The 26,217-nt window shown below is 39.4% G+C and overlaps 2 protein-coding genes across 2 annotated transcripts in view; both read right to left on the bottom strand.

The window, feature by feature from the left end:
• appl1 (adaptor protein, phosphotyrosine interaction, PH domain and leucine zipper containing 1) overlaps window positions 1-16,688 on the bottom strand; it is a 17,294-nt gene extending 606 nt beyond the window's left edge. The window contains exons 1-22 of the mRNA XM_054616379.1: window positions 16,556-16,688; window positions 14,603-14,701; window positions 14,418-14,477; window positions 13,349-13,420; window positions 13,116-13,203; window positions 12,209-12,250; window positions 10,737-10,795; window positions 10,124-10,270; window positions 9,540-9,622; window positions 9,180-9,341; window positions 7,826-8,014; window positions 7,657-7,699; window positions 7,499-7,555; window positions 6,413-6,504; window positions 5,938-6,117; window positions 5,070-5,122; window positions 4,664-4,838; window positions 3,209-3,245; window positions 2,945-3,088; window positions 2,804-2,854; window positions 2,628-2,717; window positions 1-2,162 (exon numbers count right to left, since the gene is read on the bottom strand). The exon at window positions 1-2,162 is cut by the window's left edge and continues 606 nt beyond it. Coding sequence (XP_054472354.1) covers window positions 2,010-2,162; window positions 2,628-2,717; window positions 2,804-2,854; window positions 2,945-3,088; window positions 3,209-3,245; window positions 4,664-4,838; window positions 5,070-5,122; window positions 5,938-6,117; window positions 6,413-6,504; window positions 7,499-7,555; window positions 7,657-7,699; window positions 7,826-8,014; window positions 9,180-9,341; window positions 9,540-9,622; window positions 10,124-10,270; window positions 10,737-10,795; window positions 12,209-12,250; window positions 13,116-13,203; window positions 13,349-13,420; window positions 14,418-14,477; window positions 14,603-14,701; window positions 16,556-16,609 — 2,130 coding nt within the window. The 5' untranslated portion in view covers window positions 16,610-16,688 and the 3' untranslated portion in view covers window positions 1-2,009. The remainder of the gene's footprint in view (window positions 2,163-2,627; window positions 2,718-2,803; window positions 2,855-2,944; window positions 3,089-3,208; window positions 3,246-4,663; window positions 4,839-5,069; window positions 5,123-5,937; window positions 6,118-6,412; window positions 6,505-7,498; window positions 7,556-7,656; window positions 7,700-7,825; window positions 8,015-9,179; window positions 9,342-9,539; window positions 9,623-10,123; window positions 10,271-10,736; window positions 10,796-12,208; window positions 12,251-13,115; window positions 13,204-13,348; window positions 13,421-14,417; window positions 14,478-14,602; window positions 14,702-16,555) is intronic.
• A 1,025-nt stretch (window positions 16,689-17,713) lies between these two features.
• Window positions 17,714-24,875, bottom strand: LOC129106233 (kelch-like protein 10). Its single transcript, XM_054617593.1, has 5 exons — window positions 24,679-24,875; window positions 23,002-23,491; window positions 21,457-22,068; window positions 19,522-19,671; window positions 17,714-18,070 (listed from the first exon to the last, which is right to left on the bottom strand). The coding sequence occupies exons 1-5, from the start codon at window positions 24,873-24,875 to the stop codon at window positions 17,714-17,716; spliced, it is 1,806 nt and encodes a 601-aa protein (XP_054473568.1).
• Window positions 24,876-26,217: the final 1,342 nt, after the last annotated feature.

Raw genomic sequence — 26,217 nt, 5'->3', positions numbered from 1 at the left:
AAGAATATGATATAAAATATGATTATTATTATTATTATTATTATTATTATTATTAATGAGCACTACTTTCATGCAACTATTCATTTTGTAAGAGGCAGAAGTTGCAGATATGTGGAATAAAAAAATCTTAATATGAAAAGGGTTGAATTGATTCTGTAGTTTCGCGCGCACACACACACAAGCGCACACACACACAAACCGCATGAGGCGCTGGACAGAAAACAACTAATGATTCTGTTTCCCACAATTCCCCCCAACGAAATACAGAAAAATGTGAATTATGGGACATAAAGTTATTTGCATTGGCGGTCGATGAAGGCGTTTTTGTTTTCTCATTTTCTGACACAAGAAAAGGATTTTTTTTGATTAAGCAGAGCTGAACTTTGACCCCAGAGGAGCAGAATTTGAACTTCTATGATATTAAATGATACTAGAAATTACAGTGGTTGATATTTTTGTAAAAGAACAGATCATTTTCAGGGAGATTTCCAGGTCAATAAACTGAGCATCTGGTGCAAACTGGGCTCAATGTGGTTTCACTGTGAAGAAGTAACTGTAAATGCTAATTAAAGATATTTAGGACTGAAACTTTAGTTTTCTTCTACTTGGGCACGCTTTGTGGATCTGAAGTTTTACCATGATTTGTATTTTGTTTTACTTTAAAAAAATATATTCACAAAGCAAAACAGTCAAATTCAAAAGCTCAATTTGTCATTTTCTTGAAGAATGTAAATGTTACAACAGTATTTCAGTATTTGGATTCATCCTCGTTTGTCAATTTCTTTCATACATTTCTGTATTTATAGAACGTTGTAGTAACGTTTAATTTGAGGCAAAGAGAAACAGGATATGTTGTAATTTCGTTTGAAGGTGTCGGCAACAAAGTGTATTAAAAATATATATTTTTCAACCAAATTTAGCCCAATTTTAACCAGCAAATCAACCAGATCCTGACCAGATGATGTGTGTAATTAATCAACTGCGTTCAGTTGTTCTTGATAAACTATTAATGAATATTGATTTCACGTTTTATCACTCTGATGTAGTCATGATGTTCTTTATGACGTCGGGCTGCAACTAAGTTATTTTTATTGTCGATTTTATCTGCTGATCAGTTTTTTTTCTCGATTAATCAGTTGGTCTGTACAACAACTGAAAGCAGTCAAAAGTACCCACACATTCTCACACTTGAGAAGCTGGAACCATGAATGATCAATCATTTAAATAATTGCAGATTTTCTGTTCAACTTGATCGATTGACTTCTGGTTCAGCGAGATTCAAGACTTGACAAGATGATTTTCATTCTGCCGTTAAGTGAATGAAAATGAGTGAAAACCAGTGACGACCTGGAAGGAAGGAAAGATGATTTTTAAAAGAATCAAACACTGCAGGATGCAAATAAAGAAATGTCCATGAACAACAGGAAGGACTTTTCAAAATAAGACTCCCTCTCCCTCCTTTCGTCTTCTCTTTTTGTTCTGTGCCCTCTGGGATCTCGAGGAAACCTTCACCTCCTGTCGAAGTCCAGATCTGACTTTGCCTCCATCAGATCGTGTTTCATTATTCCGAAAGGTTTTTGTGTTGCTTTAAATTCTCCGTTGTTGCCGTTAGCTCTTTTATAAAATAACCATTAAAAAAAACAAAACAGGAACTTGCAGGTTAAATCTATATTTGCGTCCTTTTCTGGAGAGCTGGTATAAAAAGCAGCGTTTTTTTTCTCTTTTCTTTCTACACAAAATAAAAACAAAAGTCTGTGACGAGACGTTTCCACTCATACTGCTCTCCTCCTCTTCCTCTTCCTCCTCTTCCTCCACTCTTGTAGTGAGGCTGCGTTTAGTTCATCCTAGGCTCACAGAGTCCAGCCAGAGAGGGGGAGCGCATGTTTTTGCAGTCGCAGGCAGCCCGGGCGGGCGGGTGGTGTTTCCCCTCCTCTGATTCCTGAGCTTTTGACGGTACCAGCTGGGACTCGCCTGGCTTTTTAAAAACACGCCTCCTCCGTTTAGCTCCGTCAGGCCTCAGACTCGCCCTTCTTCTTCCCCTCCTCCCCGGCATCGCTGTCCTCCGATTGGCTGTTGCTAAGCACCAGGAACTGTCCGTCAGCGGCGGGCGGGTTGGCGGGGCGACTCGAGGCGGCGATCAAGCGGCTCTGCTCCTCCAGATCCTGGAGAGAAAACGACAAAAAAAAGACAACTCGTTAAATATAATTAGTAATTGTAGATAGCTGTGTCGGTTTTTCTGTCACTGATGAAACAAAATGATGAAGTGCACTTTTATTACTATTTCAGTTTCACATATTAACTGTAAATAAGAAGTGGACGTAGTCATTTATTTGACTCTAAATGGAGCATAATTTACTAAATGAACATCATGCTGTATTGAAGAAGACTTGAAACTAGAGATTGAGACCATAAACTCATGTTTACAATGTTTACTGAGGGAATAAATCAAGAGAGAAGTAGAGTCATTTTCTCATAGACTTCTATACAACCAGAGGAGTCGCCCCCTGATGGACACTAGAGAGAATGCAGGTTTAAGACACTCCCGCATCGGCTTCACTCGGCAGAACCGGACGTTGCCGCCTGGTTTCAGTACAGGGACAAGTGAGGGGTTAAAGGTTAAAGGTCACCTTCTCTATCTGCTTCTGTTTGCTGAGTTCCTCCTGCTGTTTCTCTTTAGCCTTGTCGACCTCCTTCCTCTTCTCCACGGCCTTACGGTCCTACAAAACAAGACCACAAAAATAAATTCACCTGAAGACACCAGTGAACGTTCTCAGGGTAACAAAGACGCTCAAATCCGTCTCACCATCTCGGAGTGGAAGGCTATCTGCTTGGCCAGACCGACGCTGTCACAGATCTGAAACACGTGAAGAAGAAAGGCGGGTCAGACAGACGGATCACACAGAGAGTTTTATGGACAGTGAGACTAACAGAGAGACGGAACGACCTTCTCTCCGTCGTTGTTGGACTCAAAGATGTAGCAGACGGCTCGGCTGTCGCCCCCCCGCCCGCCGGCCGACTGCAGGACGAAACCAAACAGCCTCTTGTTGTCCTGATGGGACGAACACTGGAACACACTGGTGAGAGGGAACTACAGGAGGAGAGAGGAGGGAAGGGGAGGAGACAAGGGAAGGAAAGAGGTGATGTGTCATTAGAAACGTGTCGGAGAGTAAAACTTTGAGTAGCAGAGAACATGAAGAGATCATCTCACCCTGAGTCGAGTGACTTGTGTCTGAGGATCGATGAGTCTGAAACAAAAGAAAACATACATTTATAACAAATAATAAATAATACAAATATGTATTATTAATAACGACTCCATAATGGTTATAGTGAATTCTGTCCTACTTGATCTCACTGTTAAACCAGTTCTTTAGTATTCAGGAAGATAACCCCTTTGATGGAAGCACAAGCTGAGGCGAAAATACTACATGCAGAAAAAATATTTCCCAGTATGAAGATACCATATTTATGATTTAAATTAACATTTAAAGTAAATTTTGATGCAGGTTTAAATACATCTACAGAATACATCGGCGTATTCTGGCCGTTGTAGGTAAAAAATAAAGTTTTGGAGCTGAAGCTGAGGGGTAATATTCAAAGGAAAAAACTCTGAGATTGAAGTCATACATTTGCCGGAAAAAACTAAATTCTGAGATTAAAATCACAAATTTACAACAAAAAAACAACTCAAACACAGTGGGACTTTTTTTGTCAAGTTACCACATCAACTGGTTCTCCCTCAGAGGCGATCCTTACAATAACAAAACTACTTTAGGAACAATGAAATTCAGAAAAAGCGGCTGTCTTTACCACCGCTTTGCACTCCAGTTTTTTTTATGCGTGTAATGTAATGGCTTTATAATGTCAGAGAATCTTTGACTTTTTGTCTCATTTGTTAGTTCGGTCTCAAACCTTAATCTTGGAAAATGGAATCTTTTTCATCCCTCTGCCTCTTAATAATACATTTTTCACCTACAATTAACCTGATATGCCGACGTATGTTGGGAATTTTATTAAATCAATATTTTTTTGTCTTTGGCATTATTGTGTTATCGCTGCATACGTGAGTATTTTGTTTTGTCTTGTTGACAAAATCATCAGATTGGCAGCAGATTGATGTTATGAGACATTAATTCTCTGCACCCACAACACAACACAAACATCTCTATTGTCTCCACCTGTTTATAATGAATCTCACACCTGAGCACATGGGCGTGGAAAAAATGAAATATAAGGTCAGAAAAAGGCCAGACTGATGGAGCATAGCCACAAAAATAGGTCCCATAATATTTTTGGTGACTTCATGACTGTACGTCTGAGCACACGTTCTTTTATTTTGCATATGAAAATATATTTTTCTAGTATGCTGCTCACCATTAAAGGAGGATAGATTTGCATGACCGAAGTTGATGGCGCCGCGCGAGTGGCTGCCTTTTACAGCAACTCCTGCTCACCTGTGAGCTTTTTCCTTTGCAAATTTCCCCGCTGCGGGACTAATAAAGGATTATCTTATTTTATCTTATCTTGTGACCTTTCCGCTAGCTCTGTTCTGTCCAACATGTTCACACTGCAGCCTCTAGAGGGCGCTACCGAGGCTGAAAACACTCTACAATCAAGGTCCCTCTTGAGATTTTTGTCTCATAATGACCGGTAAAAATCATACTTGAGGCAGTCGCAGGTGACCAGCAGGTGAGACTCGGTCATCCTGAAGATGTTGTGGATCGCTCTGGCTGCCAGGATCTGCCTCATGGTCTCGGGGATGACGTCTGCTGACTCGGTGGTCCTCACCTCCATGGAGCCCAGGAAACGAACGATATAGAGCTGGTGGAGGATGGAGTCTGGACGAGAATATATATAAATACATATATTTACAACATATCTTTCATCCACTGTGAGGGAGACACACGGATCATCAACTGAGGCTCGGCATTAAGACATCTCACTATAAACTTACTTGGGTATTTTCATTAATCAAAGTAGTGTTAAACTTGTAACTAGAAATCGTGGAAATTTATTTTCAAATGTAATAATATAAAATATTTAACGTGAACCAGACAGACTGACGGTACCTTCACTGTCTTCTGATGTGCCGTCTCCTGACTCCCCAAATGGATTACTCCTTCTGTTGACACACACACACACACACACACACACACACACACACACACACACACACACACACACACACACACACACACACACACACACACACACACACACACACACACATATTAAAATAATATTAAAACACCAATCAACAGCTGTTACATGACTAGACAGGAAACAATATTTCTAACCCAATTACAGACTTTTATTCACACAAAAATAGGGATACTCTGATCGGGTCAGTACATTTCTGGAATTTTTTTTTTATCCACCAACTTTCTTTTTTTTAATATTTCAATATAAAAATCATTCTTTTTTTAACATTTAACTTATTTGGGGGCAAAAATACATATTAAATCTGACATGGAAGTCCATATAGAGGATGTGGAGGCCTGAGAGGTAAATTACTTTGGATAAAAGTCTTTCATTTTGAAGAGGGGGGGCAAAGAGTATTTTTTGTTGTTGTTGTTCAGTTAAAGTTCAATGCACTGTTAAATGAGTCAACTGCAGTTTTTTATTATGGACTTGGTTTATGGTTTATTTACTTATGGCCTTTATTGTGAAAGGTAAGAGCGGAGGGAATGGATCTGGTCTGCGCTGCCTTTGTCAAGGTTGAAAGGAGTAATAGTGTTTTCCGTCTTGGTTCGTACTACGGAGCCTCCGTGTTGCACCACAAATAAAAGGCGTCAATCCCAAAATGCTTGGAGAGATGCAACGAGATGTAAGACAGAATATTTAAATACATTATTTTAAATAATTCAGTAAACTGAGCTAAAAAAATGAATGTTGAAAATAAGACACACACACACACACACACACACACACACACACCTGCCGGACTGTGCTGCCGTCTTGCTCTGTCCTGAGTTCTCCTCGCTGACGGGGGATATGATGTCGAACTGGATGGGTGTTTCCGGGGCAACCAGGGCATCGAATGAGAGCACAGAGAGGGCAGGCGACGCCTCGGAGCCCACGGAGCTGATGCTGCTCGCTCGGCCCGCACGCCCTTTACTGGAACAGAGAGAGAGAGAGAGAGAGAGAGAGAGAGAGATGGATGAACAGTCTACTGGTGGAGGACCAGTTCTCCCACAGAGATCTGATTTGCCACCAAGAGTCTGTCTTCATTATATCTGACAGCTGATTGGCTACGAGGTTTACACTGGTGGTCTTTTGGTCACACTCACACACTCACACTCACACACACACACACACACACACACACACACACACACACACACACACACACACACACACACACACACACACACACACACACACACACACACACACACACACACACACACACCTGCCCGGCCTCATGCTCTCGTGTCTCTGCTGGAAGGACGGCGACGGCGTCACGGCCTCAAGAGCTGATTGGTTCACTCGGGCTGCCAGCTCCTGCCAATGGGAGGACAGAACTGTCAGCGTCAACCAATAGGAAACAATTTATAATGCTTGAAAAATTCAAATAGCTTTCTACGGAAGTTCTCACAGAGTTTTTCAGTGTCTTACTATTGTTTTATTCGATCTTAGATGGATCTCCTCTCATTCCCTGTCACCTCCCTGCTAAGACATTTCGGCTTTTAACTTCCTGTCTACACTAGAAGTGGAAACAATTTCACAATCTGTGAGTCATCTACTGCTTGCAAATGCAGCTGCATTTGAGCAAATATTTGACCTGTCAAAAAGTATAATGTTAAGTACTGCCTAAAGGAAATAAGTTGTTATGAACATACAACTGACGTTTTAAAAAGGAAGACTAAACTTAAGACGAGTCTGAAAGTTAGAAAAAACAATTTTAGAAGAAGCACAATTTTATGTAGAGGGTTTAACATTGTCCGAAAAAATATTAAAACATTATATTAAAACAGCCATTTGAAATTGTTACGATCCCATTTTTCAATAACCTTATCATATTTTAAACCCGTCTACAAATATGTGGCACTTTGCACTGTTCTCCAACCAAAGCAAATCAAAATACTTCCAATACGCACTGGTTATACGAGACGTCATCTTTGTCCAACTGTCCACTTAAAATAATGCTAAAAGTTTTCTGGTGCCGACTAGCTAGGAACTAGCGACTAATCACAGATGAGACTTTCTATTCTATTAGATCACTTCTCCTTCTCCGTGTCATTATTAGCTGGTCGTCTTATTTTGACATCTGCAATGTCTTTGGTAGTACCAGGTCATAAGACGTCCTCATATATGTGGACATGTACTTTGATCTGAGTGGTCAACTTGTTATGTTTTTCTAATCACTCGACAAATCGGATGTGTGAAACCAGGCTGGACTTCATCTAAAGATAGCAGCCAAACTCTCCACAATGCAAGTGACAATGTAAATAAAAATATATAAAATAAAAGTTAATAAGGGACGTAGGACACAGACCTCCGCGTTCTCACTCAGGTAGATCCTTTTGGAGATGTTGTTGATGGTGGAGATCCACTGGAGGAGGAAAGCAGCAGAGAAGACGAGCGTGAGGAGACAACAGAACGGAACTAAGACAAAATCAGAGCGGCTCATGTGACAGAAAATTAAAAGTTTACCTCCTCGCAGTCCTTCCTGCTCTCCGACTGCAGCGTCACCACTCTGACAAAACACAGAACGGGAACAAAAACTTTAATACATTTGCATTCATACTCATCTCACTGGAAACTTAAGAATGGAGAAAGCATCTCAAAGGACGGATTTTAAAGAAGCCGGGGGCCTTCTCACTTCTTGCCGTCGAAGGAAGTGACCTGGAAGCAGAAGCGCCGGTCGTCGCAGTCGACCGCCATGACGGAGCTGTTGTCGAGGTCTGTGAGCAGCCCGCCCGCCACCTCGCCGCGGCCCTGCTGCATCAGATTACCGCCCTGCGTGAAGAAGTACTGACGCTCCCAGGAGGAAGACACCAGCCCCGTCTTACTGAGGGACACACAGAAGAGCTACTTTAACTCCTTGGAAAACGACACCAACAGCAAATGAAAATGTAAAAGTCGTCTTTTCAAAACATATTTCTCAACTTTAACGCCAGATAACAATTTTGCCACAACAGCAGAATTGTACATTTTATTTTAACAACTTTGAAGAGATCATTTTAAATGTTTTGATTAGGATATTATGGTGTATTATGTTTGATTTATTTTCAGTCCAGTCGATCTATATCTTAAATATGGGAGCTATTTGTTTGAGTGAAACCCAAAAGAATCAGTAACTATTTATGAATTATTTAAGGACTGTAATAGTCAATAGCATTTTCATTCAGTGTTGTTTTTCTTCATCTATCCAAAGATGCACTTTATGGTCTCCTTTATAGATCAGCATTGACGAAATATATTGCAAACAAGCTCAGTAATAGTTCTTTTTAGTTTAGAGAGTATGATTTTAATTTGGTTACATAATCATTCTCATTATTATCTACCCCAAGATCCTCTTCATTGACAGTGTTTTGGTTCATTTTGTAAACAGGAAAAAATAAGTTTAATGAAACCTTAAGTAAAGAAGTAAAAATAAAGCACCAAAGTACGTACTACTATGTACTACCTCATCATTTGCAAGTGTTAATTGTAAAAAGAAAAAATGTCAGATATGAATTTAACTCTGCCCAATTTAACAGTTTACAGTGATGTCACTGAAAAAAAGTCTGACTCAGATGATCTAAAACCCCTTTATTTAAAGGGAAAACTGTCTGTACACAGTCTCGGACAAGACGAGACAAGAAAGGTCAAAGTTGAAGCAGGTCTGTAAAATGTGATGGATGTTCACAACAGATATTTTTGAGTGATAGTTTAAACTGTTTTCTGTTGTTTTCTCTTCTAAATAAATTTGTGAAAAAAAACCTGTGTTATCATATGACTGTTGGATAAAAACACAAAAAATAAGGTTCAAGTTCTTATAAATTGGAATTATTCTTTAAAGCCTTTTCGTGTTCAGAGGTAGGATCAAATGTTTTCACCAGGATTGTTTTAATGTCTCGTTAACTAAAATAAAAGAAAGATTTCAATGATCGGATAAGAATTTTATAAACTGAAGCATTAATGTGAATATTTATTAATAGTATTAAAATACAGTTTTTGTGTGTGTTTCATACTTGCGGATGCACAGGTAGCCCTGTTTCCTGGTCAGGTTGCGACAGACGGGCGAGTGGGCGGGGTCAGGGTCACACGGTGCGTACAGCTGGTCACATGATCTCTCCATCTCCTGGATGGTCTCCTGCATCTGCCCGACCCCCTCCTCCATCTCCCGACGCACGCTACACAATCACACACTCTGTCGTCACATGTTCACATTTGTCTAAAGCATTTTTCCATCCATTTACAATATTCCTCGAACTTAAACTGATTTCAAGTAAATAAAACAAATCATTTAAGCCCTTTTAATATAGAAAAAAACTAAATAAGTAGAAAAATGGAAGCGGTGGTGGTGGTGGTGGGGGGGGGGGGGTTCTTACTTCTGGACACTGGTTCCTATGGTTCCCAGGAATTCCTCCCACTGCTGGGTGAGATTTTCTGAGCCGAGTTTAAAGAAACTGATCTGCAGAGAACAAACACGGATGATTTAGCTTCACAAACATGTATGTTATAAACAGTTCAAGGGTGAAAATAACTAGTTAACTCAAAAGATTGTTCTTAATCCGGATGTATTACACCCTCTCTTAAAGAGATAGAAGATTAAGAGATGTTTCTGTGTCTAAGTGAGTAAGTTAATTAAAAATAAACGTTTATTATTAGCAGAGGCAACGCCCTTAAACAATAAGAAGAACTTTAGCAGTAGTGAAAATGAAATGTAAAGTTAATTAAACTTAAAGTCTTAGTCTTACCTAAGAGAAGAGTAAAAATTAAAAAAAATAACTTTGGTGAATCCCATAAATCAATAGATACTAAAAGAAAAACAACAAATCCTGGATACAAACAAAAATACATTCGTTCTTATATCAATCTTTCACCTCACAGCTGTCAAGTGTGTGCGTGTGTGTGTGTGTGTGTGTGTGTGTGTGTGTGTGTGTGTGTGTGTGTTTGTGTGTGTGTTGTGTACCTGGGCCTGCATGTATCCGAGCAGCGGCTCCAGCAGGGCCGTCTTCTTCTTGTACTGCAGCGTGTTCAGCGAGCAGAAGTAGTGCATCATGGTCTGGTGCTGTTTCTTGCGGGAGGTGTAAACGTCCTCCACGGCCTCCGCCCGCAACTGCAACACACAAGACTCTCTTCTTATTACAAAGTTAATAATCATATACCGAGATAATATTTTACATTTATGGTCTACATAGTTGTATTGTGAATGTTCATATTGGCATATTTCCTTTTTAGTCATCTTATATTTTCAGAAATTAAGATACTACAAAGTTATAGGTCAGCTTAATAATGAACATTAAACATAAAAGCTTTATTACAGTAACAAAACAAAACCCCACATTCAAACAAGTAATTTGTTTCACTGTTGTCTCTGAAACAGATGCATGTTTTTTTATGTTTAAAAAGTTGCAACCAAAAGACAAGAATTGGTTTGCCAGTTTCTCAAAATGGTTGTTCTTTTGAGGAAACTTCCCTGGAATGTTTTTAGGAAGTTACAGATTCATAAAAAGATTCGTAAAAATTATCTAGAAGCTTAGTATTTTGTTTTAGTATTAAAGTACTGAATGAGTGTTTCTTACCTTGTCGTTGTCCCTCTTCTTGGACAGGCGGCTGTATCTGTTAATGGCTACGTCGTGATCTGCAGACACAAACAGGTGGGTCAGAGGTCAAGAAACTTAACTTAACTTTGTCTATTTATGCATTTTCAACAGTAACATGTGCTAGAAAGGAACATAAAACATTAACTCACATTAAGACAAAATATACTGCAGTTAAAAATAAGGTGAAATCTTCCTTTAAATGTGCAGGCGATCCAGAGCCAGAAGCGTCACGCTGACACAGAGATCTGCACATTTTGTTCTTTTAGATTACGAGTTTCTTCACGTTTAAATGCTTAAAGCTGACTGTGACCAAGACTCTGTCAGAGACAGCAGCTGTAAATTCTCATCTTATCTTCAATCATTAGAAGGACACACTGCTCTTCACACACACATATAAAAATACGCTCAAGAACAACAGTAACTGATACATTGTTTTAAAAGGGAAACTTTGCTTTTTATGTGGATGTCCTATCAGCGTTGATGGAAATAAATTCATAAGTTCATGCTATACTGATCGAGAAAGCACCGTTCTCCTGCTTGCGGAGCCGTCTCTGCAATGCCTACATGTACCAGGATGCATTGCACATGAGCATCTGACACCCAGACGGCAGCTGCAGCCGCATACTTGGCCTCTTACTGCTGCATTTCTTCGGCCGTATACTCTGGCTCGAACAAATACCAGTCAACCCGGACACTGTAGAATCTGTCCTCCTCAGTAACATGATTTGTACTCGTATTTTGGGGACACCATCTTTGCCGTTTATGGAAACGTGGCTAGTTTGCAATACAAGGGAAGAGGACAGGAAAGTTCTGTTTTTGTGCACGACAGCCTGTAGTTTTTCTTTTCATCCAACTACGTCTCTGTCACCTCGAATGACGGCTCAGGATGCAGGAAGAACAACAGATTTTGCAGCTGCAAGCCCAGATTTCTGGGTCAATACAACTCACACTGACATCTACAAACTTTCCCTTTATGTCCATTATTAAATAAAACTGGCAAACATTGTTATGTTAAAGCTTCTCTAATGTAAGGATTTGCAGCTATTTTCTGACTATTATAAACTCTTGACACAAAATAGGCAATAGACCGATCCTTAGTCTCTAACCATGTTATCCAGAAATATTAACTTACTTATTATTATCACAAGATTTGTCCCATATTGTCTCTACCAGAGCTGCAAGCAGATGTCAGGGAGACACCATTTGAATATGCAGGGCGCAGCTTCAAGATCCACTGTAGATCTGATACTGATCAGTGTTGGAAGCAGAGATTGATACTCAGTAAGGCAATAATTGCACTTAAAAACATAAACACTAAACAAGAGTAGGTGGAGCTAAGGATTGGTCAATTGGAAGATGACTCCTTGAGGCTTTGAAAAATCGTTTTTCCGAAATAGGAAAAAATGAATACATAATATTAATTGCAGCCCAAAGTAGCGGTAATAACTTACCATCACTGGATATTTGGAAGACTTCTTTTAGAGTGAGGATCTCTGGAGAGAAAAGAAAATAACTATAAGTTACAGTGCAAAGTCTCTCTGGGTCTGTTTTTACAGTTAAGGCCCCTTTGTACCAATGAAGGGAAATCTTATACTTAATACAACAGTTGTGCCTCTAATTGGGAAAAGTCGGTTTGGGAAAAAAATGTCTCTGTTTCAACCATAGACTGTAAATAAGAAGTGGATGTAGTCATCATGACGTCAGCGATTGGTTCGTAGACTGCCGTTTTGAAGCCTCGAGTTCTGTGATTTTGCTACGGCCGTCGCCTTCTTGTTTTTGTTGCATCAGATAAACAGAAGCTACCATATTGTGAATGCGGATGAGTGACTTAGAGACGCCGTATATGTCTCTGGTAGCAACCTATCAATCACAAGGTAGCCCCGCCCTAAATCATACCCTGCTTTATGGTCTATTTGACTCTAAATGGACCATAATTAACTAAATGAACATCATGCTGTATTGAAGAAGACTTGAAACTAGAGATTGAGACCATAAACTCATGTTTACAATGTTTACTGAGGGACTAAATCAAGTGAGAGGAAGGGTCATTTTCTCATAGACTTCTATACAATCGAACTTCTTTTTGCAACCGGAGGAGTCGCCCCCTGCTGGTCAGTAGAGAGAATGCAAGTATTCAGACAATTCAGCATCGGCCTCACTCGGCAGAACTGGAGGTTGCCGACTGGTTTCAACATGACGATGGTCATAAATCCGGGTCCGTAAAGAAAGGGTTTTTCCAGTTTGCCGTTAATGAAATCTGACCTCAACTACATCCAACAACTTTTGGATGAACTGGAACGTCGACTACAACCAGACCATCAACAAACATCAGTGGGCGACCACATGTGTGTTTCCTACCCTTCAGGTCTCTCTCTTTAAACTGAGTGATGGGAAACATCATGGCATCTGCAAGCTGGGTGGACAAGACAGCATGACAGGAACTCAACTATGAAAGAGAGAGAGAGGGAAAGAGGAAGTTGTCATATTGTATTATGTCATATCCTGTTAGGTAAAATCTGCCTGTTGCAGCACATCCAAAAAGGATAAAACAGAAGCAGACGGAGCTCTGGTGTTTTTATATTCTCTCTCACCTCATCAATGACTTTCGCAAACTGCTGCAGGGTGGAGCTCATCACCTCGTCATCGCCCCCGAGAGGAAAACGCTGCAGACGACAGCAACAACATGGAGGAAAGGATTGGATTGATTATTGTGAGAAACAAGTAGAGGAATCTGTGAATTACTCGTCACAGTAAAAATGTTGGTTAAAAGTTGACCCGAGGATGTCTCCAGAGGAAAGGTCAGGGGTCACCAGAAATAATCGCAAAGACGTCAAGATCTTGTTTCGGATCAAAGTGTTGGACAGACAGATGGAAAGATCTTAAACTATGACAGTGTGATAGCGTTATAGAGCCAACATCAAGTGTTTTAACTTTCGTTGTGTAAATATTTTTGTGAAAGCAACAATCGTCAACCCTACAATATCGTCGCAATTTCAAGATCGAGGTATTTAGTCAAAGATAATGTGATTTTTGATTGTCTCTACATTGCCCAGCCCTATGGCAGGTGTTATAAGGCTGATGGCTAGTGTTATAAAGTTGATGACTAGTGTTTTAAGGCTAGTTGCTAATGTTTTAAGGCTAGTGGCTACTGTTATAAGGCTGGTGGCTGGTGTTATAAGGCTGGTGGCTAGTGTTTTACGGCTAGTGGCTAGTGTTTTAAGGTTGGTGGCTAGTGTTATAAGGCTAGTGTTATAAGGTTGGTGGCTAGTGTTTGAAGGCTGGTGGCTCGTGTTTGAAGGCTGGTGGCTAGTGTCATAAGACTTGTGGCTATTGTTATAAGACTGGTGGCTAGTGTAATAGAGCTGGCAGCTAATGTTACAAGGCTAATGGCTGGTGTTATTAGGGGTGTGGCTTGTGTTACAAGGGTGGTGGCTAGTGTATAAAGTGGGTGGCTAGTATTTTAAAAGCTGGTGGCTAGGGTTATAAGTTTTATAGTGACATGTCATGTGGCCTCTGGCTATTGTTATGAAGCAGATGACTAGCGTTTAAAGGTTGGTGGCTAGTGTTTACTGGCCAGTGTGTAGTATTATAAGGCTAAAGTCTGGTGAGGCTAGTTGTCTAGTTTCAGGAGGTCAGTGGCTGGTTGACGACTTGGCCCACCTGTTTGTCGTACTCTTTCAGCAGTCTGGAGGTCAGGTGTGTCGCAGCACTGAGCTCATTCTGAAACAGAGAAAACAGGACAGACACACTAACCAATCAGATGCCACTTATTTACAGTACATGCCTGTTTGTGCTGTCTATACCTGAAAAAGCACTACACCTGTGAATCATGTGTGTGTGTTTACCTGTGCATCATAAATCCTCTGCATGGCCTGATAGAGCTGTGAACAGTAGCTGGACATCGCTGCAGTGTCCTCCTCAAACACTCCCAGCAGAGAGCGTGTCTACATAAAAACAAAACAAACAATAAGACGGGTCAAAATGAAGTCAGCGTTCATTTAACCCATAAAACCTCAACGCCCAAATGATCCCTTGTGTAACTGCCAAAAACCCACACCCATCTATGTAAATCCACACCTATTGCCTGTCCACACAGTGAAATACTGTTATCAAAGTGTGTCTCAGCTGCAGTATATTTAAATAATATTTCCTTATTGCAGGTCTTTGTTAAATGCACTCTACATTGTTGCATAAAAGCAATCTTATTTTTTTTAATTTTCTTACAAATAAGATCTTACAATTACAATCAATTTGGTCAATTTTACAAACATCAATGGGTGAGATAGTGAACAAGAGTGCAAACCAAGAAAGCATTACAAGAAAAAAATGTACTGATCACAAATTAGTAGACATATACAGCTTCCACTATTACAGGATTATAATTGTCGATCATTCATCTCACACTTCACCCAGATCTCTTATAAATCTCAAATCTGGTTCTGATGCTTTATCAAACGCTCTGGTGCTAGCCTACAGGGCAGTGAAAGGAACAGCTCCTTCCTATCTCCAGGCCATGGTCAAGCCCTACACCCCCGCCCGACCACTTCGCTCTGCTGCCTCGGGGCGATTGGTTGCCAGTACAGTATCAATAAACATCGGCCACTGGTCACTTCCATCAGATTTCAGAGCATAGTCACTCATAGACCCTCAGTATGGCCACGAAAGGGGTCGGACTCTCATTACTTATCAAATGCGATCAAGTTAAAATCAAATACAGAAGTCCAGAGTAAGGAATCTATCACAAAACACGTTGCTACAAGGAAACAACATACAGTCACGAGAACAGATTTGAGTAGCACATTGCTACAGTCATGTGCTTTTGGATGATGAGTGCTTTGCTTGTGTTGGCAGTGGAAATGATGACTGGTAGGTTGGGACAAGGAAGACTTCTGGCATATAATATATACACATATAGACACACCTTCTCATTCAACTACTTTGAAGAATCTAAAATATAAAACATATTCTGGTTTGTTGAGCATTTGTTTGTTTACCACATAATTAATGTGTTCCTTCATAGTTTGGATGTCTTCAATATTAATCTACAATGTAGAAAAAAATAAAAATAAAAATAAAGAAAAACCATTGAATGAGAAGGTGTGTCCAAACGTTTGACTGGTACTGTATATATATATAAATAAATAAATAAATATATATATTTATTTATATATATAAATAAATATATATATATATAGATATATATATATAAATAAATATATAAATAAAAATATATATATATATTTATATATATAAATAAATATAAAATATATATATATATATATATATAAATATATATATATATAAAAAAGTACCAGTCTGTCAAAACTTTTGACTGTATTTTGTATTGTTATTCTCAATCATGCAAAGTGACTAAATAAATATTAAATATTTTAAATCTAGTAGAAGCATAAAAAGAAAACATCCAAACTATGTCTGTCAGGTGACTGACACTCTGGCCACGCCCCTCTCAGCAGCGACCAATGGGAGGACGGGGAAGCAGCTAGCTACGAGGCTACGGAAGTAGCCGGCTACCTATTCATTTAACGAGCTCCTTTCTGTACGTTGTGCCTCCATCTGACATCTTAACGAGGCTTATCGGTGCATCGAACAGCTGGTGTGTCTTAACCCCCCACCACCACCTCCTCCCCGCTTGACATCTTTGATTAGCTGCGCCGTTAGCGGTTAGCTTGCTGCTTGCACTTGTCATCTCGTCGCCTGGTTATCTTTGGCTACAAAGGCTAACGTTAGCATGCTAGCTGACGCCTCCCGGTGATGGGGGTGGGGGGAGTAACTGTTACCTGAGGACTGTCCTCCAGCGTCTCCTCTATCGGTAGCTTCTCTATCCCGGGCATGGCTACGGCTGGCTCGGTCGGTATTCGGTGCAAATAGACGGAAAACGAATCGGTCGCGATGACTCCCACCGCTAAACGAATTCACAACACCCCAGAGTGGCTCCTCCCAGTTCAGAGGGTCCCGCCCCCCTGCTCGATTCTGATTGGACAGGAAAAAAATCCGCGAATTTGATTGGCTGCTCGTTTAAAGGGGAAACGGCGCCATTTTGGCTCCTGCCAGGATCGCCCTTTCACTGTACCCGTGTACAACTTTGAGCCATAATGGCGGCTGAGCCTGATAAAATTCGTGATTTATTGATTAATTTGAATTTATAGACATTCAAAATGTTTCACAGATGGTTGTGACCCCTGCGACTATTTTTTTTAAATTAATTAATCAAACATTTTCATCTTTTCACCAGCCATAAACCCCACTGCCCGTGATATTAATATAACTTTTTTACTTACAAATTGATTTGATATTGATTAAATTAAATAAATAAGACATTTTGGAAAAAAATAATCACCTGAATAAATAAAGAAAAATATACTGACATAAAAAAAAAATCCTATACATTCTAAAAACTCAGCTGCTATTGTGACATGCTACTTCATTCTGCTTCTTTTCAATTTATTCAATTTTTATTTCTTTAAAGCAGTTTCTATTACAAAATGTACTTTTTGGGATACAGGATGAAGAGGTAGGATAACCAAAAAGGTCACTATAAAACAATATATTCTATACATTAAAATACCTTTAGAGTATGTAAATAAATAATGCAAATATGTATGTGACTATCTATCTATCTATCTATCTATCTATCTATCTATCTATCTATCTATCTATCTATCTATCTATCTATATATATATATAATATACATATCGATTAGATATACATATATATGCAAAGGTTGAGCTGTGACCTGTTTCCTACTGATGTAGAAACTGTTAACAAGGTTGCAGGGTGAAATAAATCCATAAACTAATACATTTATATATTGTTATAAGAATAAAACATCTTCTTTTGAAATGCAGTTAAATATTTATTTTTTAATTTAAGAATGACACTTAATGTCAGTTGTCATGTCACATTGGATGACATGTGTCTGGACTCTGGCTGAGGGTCAGATGGAACCTTCTTCAGCTCCGTCCACAGTGGGGAACGTCAGGGATCCACGAGGGAACAAGTTCTCCACCACGTCGTGGAGTCCGTGCACCACGCAGCAGCTCGCACCGCTGCGGGGCATATCAATGTCGGAGGCGCGGAACCACAGGCCGGCCTCCTCGTCGTAGCGCTCCACGGTCAACATGGTGGTGGTGCCCTGGTATCCTCCGACCACAAAGAGCTGCTCGTCCACCACCTCAATGCCAAAGTAGCTGCGGGGCTTGGACATGGATGGTGCGTGGGTCCACGTGTTGGTGCGCGGGTTGTAGGCCTCCACACTGCGCAGGTGGGTCATCCCGCTATTGGTGCCACCAATCTAGAAGAAGAGAGGGTGAAAGATGAGATAAAACACAATTTTGTTAATCCTGAAAGAAATGATTGTGCCAGAGATTGATCAAAGATTACAACAGAAGAATAAGAACAAATATATAAAGATATTTGAACACTATTAAGTGTTTAAGAAGTAATACTGAAACCAGTGCAAATTAGAACAGGGATAAGAGTTAGGTAAATCTAGTAAAAAAAATTAAAAAAAGAGAAAAAGTGAATTACAAATACATAAAACAAGGGACAATATAAAGTATATAAGAAGTAATACTGACACCAGTGCCAAATAGAAACTGAAAAATAAAAGTAATATTGGCTATGCTATTGAAAAATAAAACATTATATTTCACATGATTTATTGCAAATGTGATATAAAATGGGAGTGTTTTGGTACATTACATTACATTACAGTCATTTAGCAGACGCTTTTATCCAAAGCGACTTACAATAAGTGTATTCAACATAGGTATTCAAGAGAACTACTAGTCACCAGAAGTCATAAGTGCATCTCTTTTCTTAAACAAGCATCTAAAAGCAGAAACCAGAGCAAAAGTATAGTGCAGAAGCAAATTACTACGAAAACAATAAGTGCAACAAACTAATACGAATACAATAAGTGGTAGAGTAAATCTGGAGGACACCCTGAGCAAGTCAGTTCAAAGTCAAAGAGTAAGCAAAACTCTTAAATGTAGAGTCACAACAAGACAGCTAGGAGAATGTATATAGAACATGCTTCCTAGACTCCTTCTGTGGCCTAGCTGCGGTTAACAATTAAAGAGATTAGAGACTTCCTGTTGGCTTCCTGCACACACAAAGACTTTTACACTTTCAAAATTTGATGGAACTGAATGGCACAATACAAAAAATTCCTGTAGTAACTGTTTTACAGCATCTCCCGTTCTAATGATTGTTGCTATTTGCTAATTATGTCCTCAAAAAAGGCAAACACATGGTGTTCTTTTTTTTAGTAGCAATCTATGGCAAAATGGTATGGTTATTCGACATATAACAACTTTAAATAAACTATAAAAAAACGTATTCAGTTAAATTAATAATGTATTATTTTCTGTGGTATTTTTGTCCTATACAATGATGATTAAAGGGTAATATGTATGTTGATGTTCCTATGTCAAGTCTCTATTTGATCATGTGACGAGACAATACAATATACAGTAGCTAGACCTGATTTCTTACTATTTGACCTCTATTCTTTGTCGATACAATAGCGAAAGTAACTAATTCGTCTGTAAAATCCAAAACACATTGCCTTTTAAATATATATACGCCTTATGGTTCTTTAACCTACAGATGAATAAGTATTAACTTAAAGATAAAATGTATGAATGGACTGTAATAAGATACAGACATATCAAACGACTGTCCTCCAGTCAACATGGTACAACCAAACCTACATATTAATGCACATGTGAACACACTCACTGCATAGATGCGGTCTTTGTAGGCAGTGACCCCATGACCGCTCCGGTAGCTCCTCATGGGGGCAATCGTGGTCCACTGGTTGGTGTCCGGGTCGTAGCATTCAGCCGTGGAGAGGCTGCGATTCCCGTTGAAACCTCCACAAATGTACACCTACAGACAGGTTTCAAGACTTTAATATGGATTCCAATACAGATGCTATAACAAATATGATAATAAATGTAAAATATAATCCATTAGACGCTTTTTAAACTTGCTTCAGTAATGCGATTAAACACTTTTGTCTTCGTCAAGAGCACAGAAACAGAACTTTTCTAAATTTTAATGAGATTGTGCTTGTAAGATAATAATAATAATGTTTTTTTAATTATTATTTTACAGTATTTAAAGCCACTATGATGTTCTTTTATACTTTGATGTTTATGTTTTACTTCCTAGATAAATCAGACAATGCCGGTTAAACAGTGCAAACAGTGTGTTGCTTTTAGTTAAATCAATCAAATTTTCACCAAATTCAACAAATTGTGGGTAACGGCGCCCACTGTGACCACAAGAAATAATACCTAGATGATTGTTAATGCTTAGTGCATTTTTATTTGATTTACTTAATAAAATTCTATCTATCTGGTTCCTCCAACATTTTGTTTACTCTTTTTTTGTTCCTTCTCCAGTGAACCGGGGTTTTTAACTTACCACAACCACAAAACAATCAACAAAATGACCAAGTAACTTTATTTATAGACCAATATCTCTCACTAGTGTTTACATTAGTCACTTTAAATAACTGGACATATTAGACCAAGTAATGCTAAAGCGGTTGAAGCTCTTGGATGTATTGCGTTGAGCAACAGGGTTCCTTCTCTTTTCTAGAGATCATTTTCAAGGACTTTTTCAGTGATGACCTAGCTGGTATGACTGATATGTTCCTCTCTGTGAAGGTCTGATTCTAAAAGACGTGCAGACTACGGCTACAACTTCTCTATGAAATCATCTCTTATATTCTGAGACATTATGACAGATAGACAGATGTAGGAAAAACAAGCCAAAACAAGGTCAATTTTAGCAACTAAACCAAACATGGCAACCAATTTAACATGATTCAACCGTTAAACCGTGTGTTCACAGCGTTTATTTATGAATGTTATTATGAACTGGAACATAACTTTCAGGTATCTACTTTTGGGAGCTTCTTTGAAAGATAGACTAGCAGAATGTTAAAATCATTTTACTGGACAATACAAGGTTTTTCCGCGATATTTTACTTTGTTTTGCACTGCAACTTCCGTTGTCAAATGAGAATTCAATCGACAAGACATTTACATCAGTAGATGTAGTAGTAGTAGTAAGATAATAATCTTTATTAGTCCCGCAGCGGGGAAATTTGCAATTTGTTCCCATCTAGTGTCAGTTTCCACATGTTGCATTCATAGTGTCCTTTTCAAAACTAACGTCTGTCTTCACAAGAAGTTCAGTTAGGTTTATAAAAAGAGCGCAGTTGACGTTAAATTGATTAACCAACGACTCACATCATTACCAAGTGACCAACAACTAACATGACCAGCAAGAGACAAACGAGTCACGTGACAAACAACGGATGTGACAAAACGTCAACATTTACTTTTAGTTGCACACGGGACGCGAACAGCAGTCTCTTGGATGAAAGTACTGTGTTTGTTAAACTCATTTTCCACCCCTCCCGCAGTACGTATCTGGAGTTTCTTGTATTTTATTTGCTCTGATCAAATATTGACTTAGATCGGTTTATATTGCGCGCCTGTGTTTAACGAGTTGGGTAGAGAGACTGGGTTGAACCTGTACATAATGTTAGACTTATTAATGAAGTGAAAACGACGTAGCAAATCAATCTCACTATCAGGATAAATAAGCATGTCCCCTTTCTCAGTCATTGCTTGTGTCAGTCCTCTCTCCTTCACCCACCTTGCCATTTAGAGTTGTGGCACCGGCGCTACACCTCCTTGCACGCATGGGTGCCATCATGGTCCACTGGTCCGTCTCAGGCTTGTAGCACTCGACGGTGCTGTAGTAGGTGTGTCCGTTGAAGCCCCCGATGGCGTAAATGCACCCATTCTGCACAGCGACGCTGAGGTAGCAGCGCCGGGTGTTCATGGGCGCCACCTGGTGCCACGTGCAGGCCACCATGTCGAACTTTTGCACGGTATTCAAGTTGGTTTCATGGCTGGAGCCACCGATTAAGTACACAAAGCCGTTGAGGACAGCGGCGCCGTGGTGAGTGCGGCAAATCTCCCCGGTGCCCACGGGGACCCAGCAGTCTGCTCGGGCGTCGTAGGCCTCGAGGCCAATGGAGGCGGTTGTGCCATTTTTGCCTCCGGTGATGAGCAAAATGGAAGAAGGCAGACGTGGGCGGCTCAGCAGGTTACTGTAGACAGATTTAAAGGATCTGTTCCGGAAATCCATAAATTTTGTCACCGCAGCGTTGATGATGGGTATACACTCGAGGCTGTCGTTTATCAGAGCGTTGTTCATCACCACGTGCTGGAGGTAATGAGCGGTCATCAAGCCCAGCCGCACCTGGACACATATAGGAAGCAAGCAAGTTAGATATCGATCAGATATCAATTTTATGTCAGTATGATGAGAACAGAGATGAAGTCAGGATGTAGTTAGCCTAGCTTAGCATAAATACTGGAAGCTGCGGTAAATTGTCTGTCCAATACATCCAACCATCAACCCTGACCTACTCTACTACTAAGACATTTTGTGGAAGTGTAATAACATGACACATTTTCCACCTTTTTCTCCTTAGAGAATAAAGTTTTTTATATGTGGCAATGAAAGTATTTCTTTGTCAGGAAACTATAATCCTGTAATAGTTTGAACAGACCACCAATGCTTTCTTCAGGAGATCGATTGGGCTATTACTGTAAAAGTGGAAAGTTCTGCGTGCTGGTGCCTTTTAAATTTATATTTTCTCCTGAGACAGCCTCAGTCTGCCACTGATGAGTTTTTTTAATTGGTTTTTGTGTACAAGCTTAAGAAATTGTAATGTTTATAAAAGACGTCAGTATAGACCCTTCCTTAGAATTTCGAAGCTTTTCACATGTCTTGTAAAAAGGTGGCTATGACTTCTAAACATCATCCTGTCAACTAGTCCCTCTTCAACGACCTCACTGAGTAAACTCATGGTCATGGGACCATAATGTAGTTTGTTTTTAGCCTAGCGTTAGCTTTGTACTTTTTCCGATTGCATTCACTCTTCAAAAATCATTAAATTATGGTTAATTTGTGAAGGAGCGTGTGAGTGTCATAAATGTTGTTTGCCAGAGAGATTATTTTCTGCAATAATCCAAAATCCAATTGATAAATCCCATTGGCTATTTTTGTCGAGGGAACCAAGATAATGATGACTTCCGGGTTGGCCTACAAAAATGTGTCATCCCTGCACCTCTCTGAATGCTATGTCACGCTAACTACACCTACAGTTCTACAGTATCGTTTAGTTACCTTGGGCAGCAGCTCAGAGATTAGACCTTGTCTCTGTTCTGGCAGGTGGTAAATCCAGCGCAGGACGGTCTCAAACGCCGTGTCCTCTCGTCTCACATTGAGGTGATCGTTCTCAATGATGGCCACCAGCTGCTGCACCGAGAGCTCCAGGATCTCCTCTGAGACACAGATGATCTCTTCAAAGCGGTGCAGGATGAAGAAGAAGACCTTGCGCATCAGCTCAGGGCAGTGGTAGAAGTGCATCAGCCTCCAGATGCCAATGCAGTTCGTCAGGCACAGCTGGTCCTCCAGGAAGAAGCAACAGGTCTGAACGATCCCGGAGACCAAGAACTGGTCTGCAGCCGCAAAAACCTCCAACACGTTATCCTCTGTCAGGGTAACAGAGTGGGTGTAGGCGTAATTGATGATGAGGCGCATCATTTGGGGTGACACTCCGGGGATGTTGTACGTCTTCTTCTTTGAGATCGCCCAGGCACCGGTGAACAGAGTGCTGTGGGATCAGGATTGAGAGTGTTAGAGTAAACAGGGTCATAACATCTGGACCTTTGAGATCAAACAGTCCCAGGAAATCTGGGTCTTTTCTTCGTATTTCGAGTACTGAGTTATCTTAATTTGATTATTAATCATTTGATCAGTAGTAACAATCATTCAGCTGATTAAATCATATTTTAGTTTTTTAAGTTTTTTTTCGTTTTTTTACTTATTTATTATACATTTACTGTGTGATTGCAATTTAATATACTTCTTTTATCATGTTTTTCTACTTGTTTCTCTTGTTTGTTTGTTTGCACTGTCCACTCTGCTGCTATAATCCTGCAAATTTCCCTGCTGTTGGATTAATAAAGGATTATCTTATTTTATCTTATTTGTTACAAGCCTGGATCTCTCATTTCTTAAAAGTCTTTAAATACAAACTTCAGCTAAAACATGGCAAAGCCTATTTTTTTAAGATAAACCCTATAAACCAATTGCAAAATATTGATGATCATACAAAATCATACCAAAGATGGTGTGGATAAAAGAGTAGAAGAAAGTAGAAAAATGTTCTACTTGTATGCAATAAATGTAAAAAATGTAATGGGCAGATTAGAGACGAATTTGTTGGGACCGAATTTGTTGGGACCATCATTTCAAAATCAGTGACCTCTAAATTGCTTTTTCTGGAGAGTCTGACATGCATTGATGCTGTGAAATATGACGGTGGAAAATCCTTACAATGAAGCGCCACAAGAATTCAAATTATAAAAACTTTTGGTGAAAAGAATCACAGTTTATTTACAACTATACATTGCTTTGATTTAACGGGTGAGAAGCCAAATTAGTTGGTAACCCCCGCTCTAAGAAACACATCTGCTCTATCAAAAACGGGGTCGACATGAATGATAGAAATTCAGTAAAGAAACACTGACTATTTTAGATTTGATTAAACTTTATTGTCATTGCACTTTAGCTTCTAACCAGAAAATCCGTAATGTAAAGGGTAATATAATGAAAATATAAGAATAAACTGTGAGAAGTAGATCTGAATACACTTATAAACAATAATTAACAGTAGTGTTCGTGTTGATTTCGGCTGCAGCTCACACACTGTGATCATATTTGAAAGTGTGAATCTGTTTCCCAGCTTGTTTAAAGAGTTTGACATCTCTGCTCTGCTGAGGATAAACTACCACTCACCGAAAGTACGAGCTGCAGCTACAGAGGATGATCTTGTGGGCATCGAACGCGGCGTCTCCCACCTTGATCACCACATCGCACAGTTTCCTCTCCTGAAGGAGTTCATTCAGAGCCGAGGACGCCCTGTCACGCAGCCTTCTCTCCACCTCACCTCTGTGAGGAGTCGATGAGGTGGAAGCTGTTCCTTGTTCGTCCATTATTTTCCACATGTTAGTGAATATTGTTTCTCTCTACTCTACTCTGTGGGTCCTTAGAAAGTTTCTGACATGTTTGGTTCTCCTCAGACAGTTATAGTATAAGTGTCAGAATTCCTTATGACCACATTCTGGAGTGTTTCATTGTGACATCACAGAATCTGGATCTATAGAACTCTTACACAAGTTCAACTAATTTGCATAATACAATGACATCACTGTGTGCTATATGGCCTGATTAGAGACAGGGCAATAAACTACACTTATATGTGCATTATCACCCAAAAGTACATTTTAAAAGAAAGAAAAAGATTTATGGAGAAAAGATGCAGCAAGTGAGCATAATATAGCAGCAGTGTATAATAGTAATAATAATAACAACAATGTACAAGATAAAAATATACAAAAGGAATTTAAAAAAAAAAACGTTACTATGTACAGCATTTAAAATTTGTGCAATCAGTGCAGTGTAAACATTTGTTCAGTGTAAACATTTGTTGGTAGTGCAAACAGAGTATGAAGTGAAGTGTTTGGTGGGGGTGGGGTGGGGGGGTGCTAGCTGTTTAGGAGTGACTTGCAGCTACAGGGGTGTGGGTGTGTGTGTGTGTGTGTGTGTGTGTGTGTGTGTGTGTGTGGGGGTGGGTGTGTGTGTGTGTGTGTGTGTGTGTGTGTGTGTGTGTGTGTGTGTGGGGGGGGGTGGAGGCCACAGCTCTAAACTTATTAAGTATAATAATAAGTATTAAAATAATTTTTGAGGCATGGCCTTTTTACAAGATGGAGCTTCAAGATTAAGTAATAATGAAGCTCCTGCTATTTCAATTTTAGCTAATATTGTAAATCGGTGGTGCATATATACAAAAATATATTTTCAGTTTATCAAATTTCCACAAACTATGCACACATGGATTTTATGCGGTTGTTGTCAGTTTTGCATGGTTTATAATTAAGTTCTGATTTTTGCAAAAGCACTGAGCAAACATGACCAAACTTTTAAATCCCTCTACAAGAAAATACAACATTAAGCAACAAAATAATACATTTATTTCCATCTGCGCACATATTGTTTCACTCTATAATGTGTCCGTCATTTTGTGCAACAAAACATGACAACACCTAAAGAGAAATGTGAAGAGATGGTGTTGTTTTTTCGGAAACATAACTGTTATATGAATGTTAAGATAAAAAAAACCTAAAATAAATAAAAAAGACCTGCAATTAACTCTGTTATATTGAAAAAAGTAGGTTAAAACAGCATTTCTAAACCCAGTTCTTTTCCTGCATTTATTTATATGATCATCAATTTCAACATTTCTTATTCACTTGATTATTTAATATTTAAAACTTT

Source organism: Anoplopoma fimbria, chromosome 17 (assembly GCF_027596085.1).
Source record: "Anoplopoma fimbria isolate UVic2021 breed Golden Eagle Sablefish chromosome 17, Afim_UVic_2022, whole genome shotgun sequence".
NCBI lineage: Eukaryota > Metazoa > Chordata > Actinopteri > Perciformes > Anoplopomatidae > Anoplopoma > Anoplopoma fimbria.
This window is presented reverse-complemented; position numbering and strand designations above follow the sequence as displayed.